This window comes from Calidris pugnax, unplaced genomic scaffold (assembly GCF_001431845.1).
Source record: "Calidris pugnax isolate Ruff unplaced genomic scaffold, ASM143184v1 scaffold45, whole genome shotgun sequence".
Lineage (NCBI taxonomy): Eukaryota > Metazoa > Chordata > Aves > Charadriiformes > Scolopacidae > Calidris > Calidris pugnax.
In genome coordinates this window covers 715425-716970 of record NW_015090764.1, presented here as the reverse complement: position 1 = coordinate 716970, position 1546 = coordinate 715425, and the positions used below count along the sequence as shown (strand labels likewise).

The 1546-nt window shown below is 40.4% G+C and overlaps 1 protein-coding gene across 1 annotated transcript in view; it reads right to left on the bottom strand.

Moving 5' to 3' along the window:
- The window catches only part of APPBP2 (amyloid beta precursor protein (cytoplasmic tail) binding protein 2), a 17246-nt gene extending 16469 nt beyond the window's left edge, over positions 1-777 (bottom strand). Inside the window, exon 1 of the mRNA XM_014952630.1 lies at positions 742-777. Coding sequence (XP_014808116.1) covers positions 742-777 — 36 coding nt within the window. The remainder of the gene's footprint in view (positions 1-741) is intronic.
- Positions 778-1546: the final 769 nt, after the last annotated feature.

The window sequence follows — 1546 nt, the reverse complement described above, 5'->3', positions numbered from 1 at the left end:
GGGGAAGGAAAAAAGGAAGCCTTTTAAAAAGCAGCACAAGTTTGCATGCAAAGTTACTGCTCAGATAAAACAGCGCCGTGTCCCTGGACTTCAAAGGGATCAGAGTTGCTTCTGAAGCTCTGTTCCCCCTGGCACTGAAAGAACATCCAGTCTGGTGCATTTAAAAACTACAGTCATGGGGAAATGTTCTCATTTTCTTCACTCACAGCTGTCTAATGGTAACTGGTCTAAAAAAACCTAAAGCATATTTTCCGCAGTCAAAAAAAGAGGATTAAATCTTGCCTGGTTTTCCAGGCCCAAACCAGAGGGTGGACATCCCATCAATAATTGATGAGAGAATTTCTGGACAAAACTAAGACACACGCCCAAGCTGTTTCACCAGGGCTTAAACCAATTCAAAATCCTAGCACATGTTCAACGTTCAGGCTTTCAACCAAGTACATGATCATTTCCCTTTATCACCTTGCAGTGCTAACTAACCACCCCAGAGATTACTCTGATACTAGTTTACCAAATACTAACTGCAGCAAGACTTTTAAAAATGAATGTATTTATCAAGTTCGATAAACACATTGTAAAATGCCCACTGTCACATCTTAAATTCCTAATGAATAAATGCCCTGGTCAGAGGGGAGGGAGGGGGAAGGTTCCAAACTGCACCCTCAATTTTGATACATCAATTATTTTGGGCACAAGTAAAATTTGCCTTATGGTGCAAAGGTGCAGGGCTGGTGTCTGCACCTCTCTTCCCAGCTCAAAGGTGAACACTTGCACCATTCTGGCATGCAGAAAAAAACCCCAACCTATTTTTTGCTGCTATAACCAGAAATAACAGCATCCCTGGGACATCTACCACGCTATTCACCCCTCCCCTCAACGTATTGGCAAATGTTTTTATGGAACTAACTCAGCCTGAAGCTTCTTGTAGCTGTTACAGCAATATTCTCAAACAAAATCTGACATGGAAATAGTGAGTACACGTCAAACTGCGAAGCAATTCCAGGAGATTCAGTAACACTCATTTGTCCATTGAGAAGCAGTTGCAAGCACTGGAGAAATGGTTCCCTTGTTACAGCTCCACAGAGACAAAATTCCTGACCACAAGCCTTGCTACATCACACAAAAAACAAAACAAAATAGTGATTCAAGAAAAACATGCCCTGACAAGAACAGCAGCGGTTTGGACTTCTGCAGAACTATACTTTTCCTAAGAAACAAATGTCTTCTAGACACAAACTTCACCTATTTGGAGCTTAACAGAGACTTATTTTTCTTTAACTACAGAAAAAAATGAATAAAAGCCTACAATATGACTTCCAATTTCATCAGCTCACGTTGACACATCAATTCTGGCACTGAAGACCAAGGTGTAAGTTTAATATCTAGGTGCTGTTACACACATGCACAATCAAACTGTTTTGCACAGCTGTGAGAAAAATCACCATCATCCTCCTTCAAGGTCTATTTATCTCATAACACATTCATTTAAGTATTCAAGACCTGCATATAGTGGTGCAGGTTTTGCATTAACTTATAACTTCTCTAT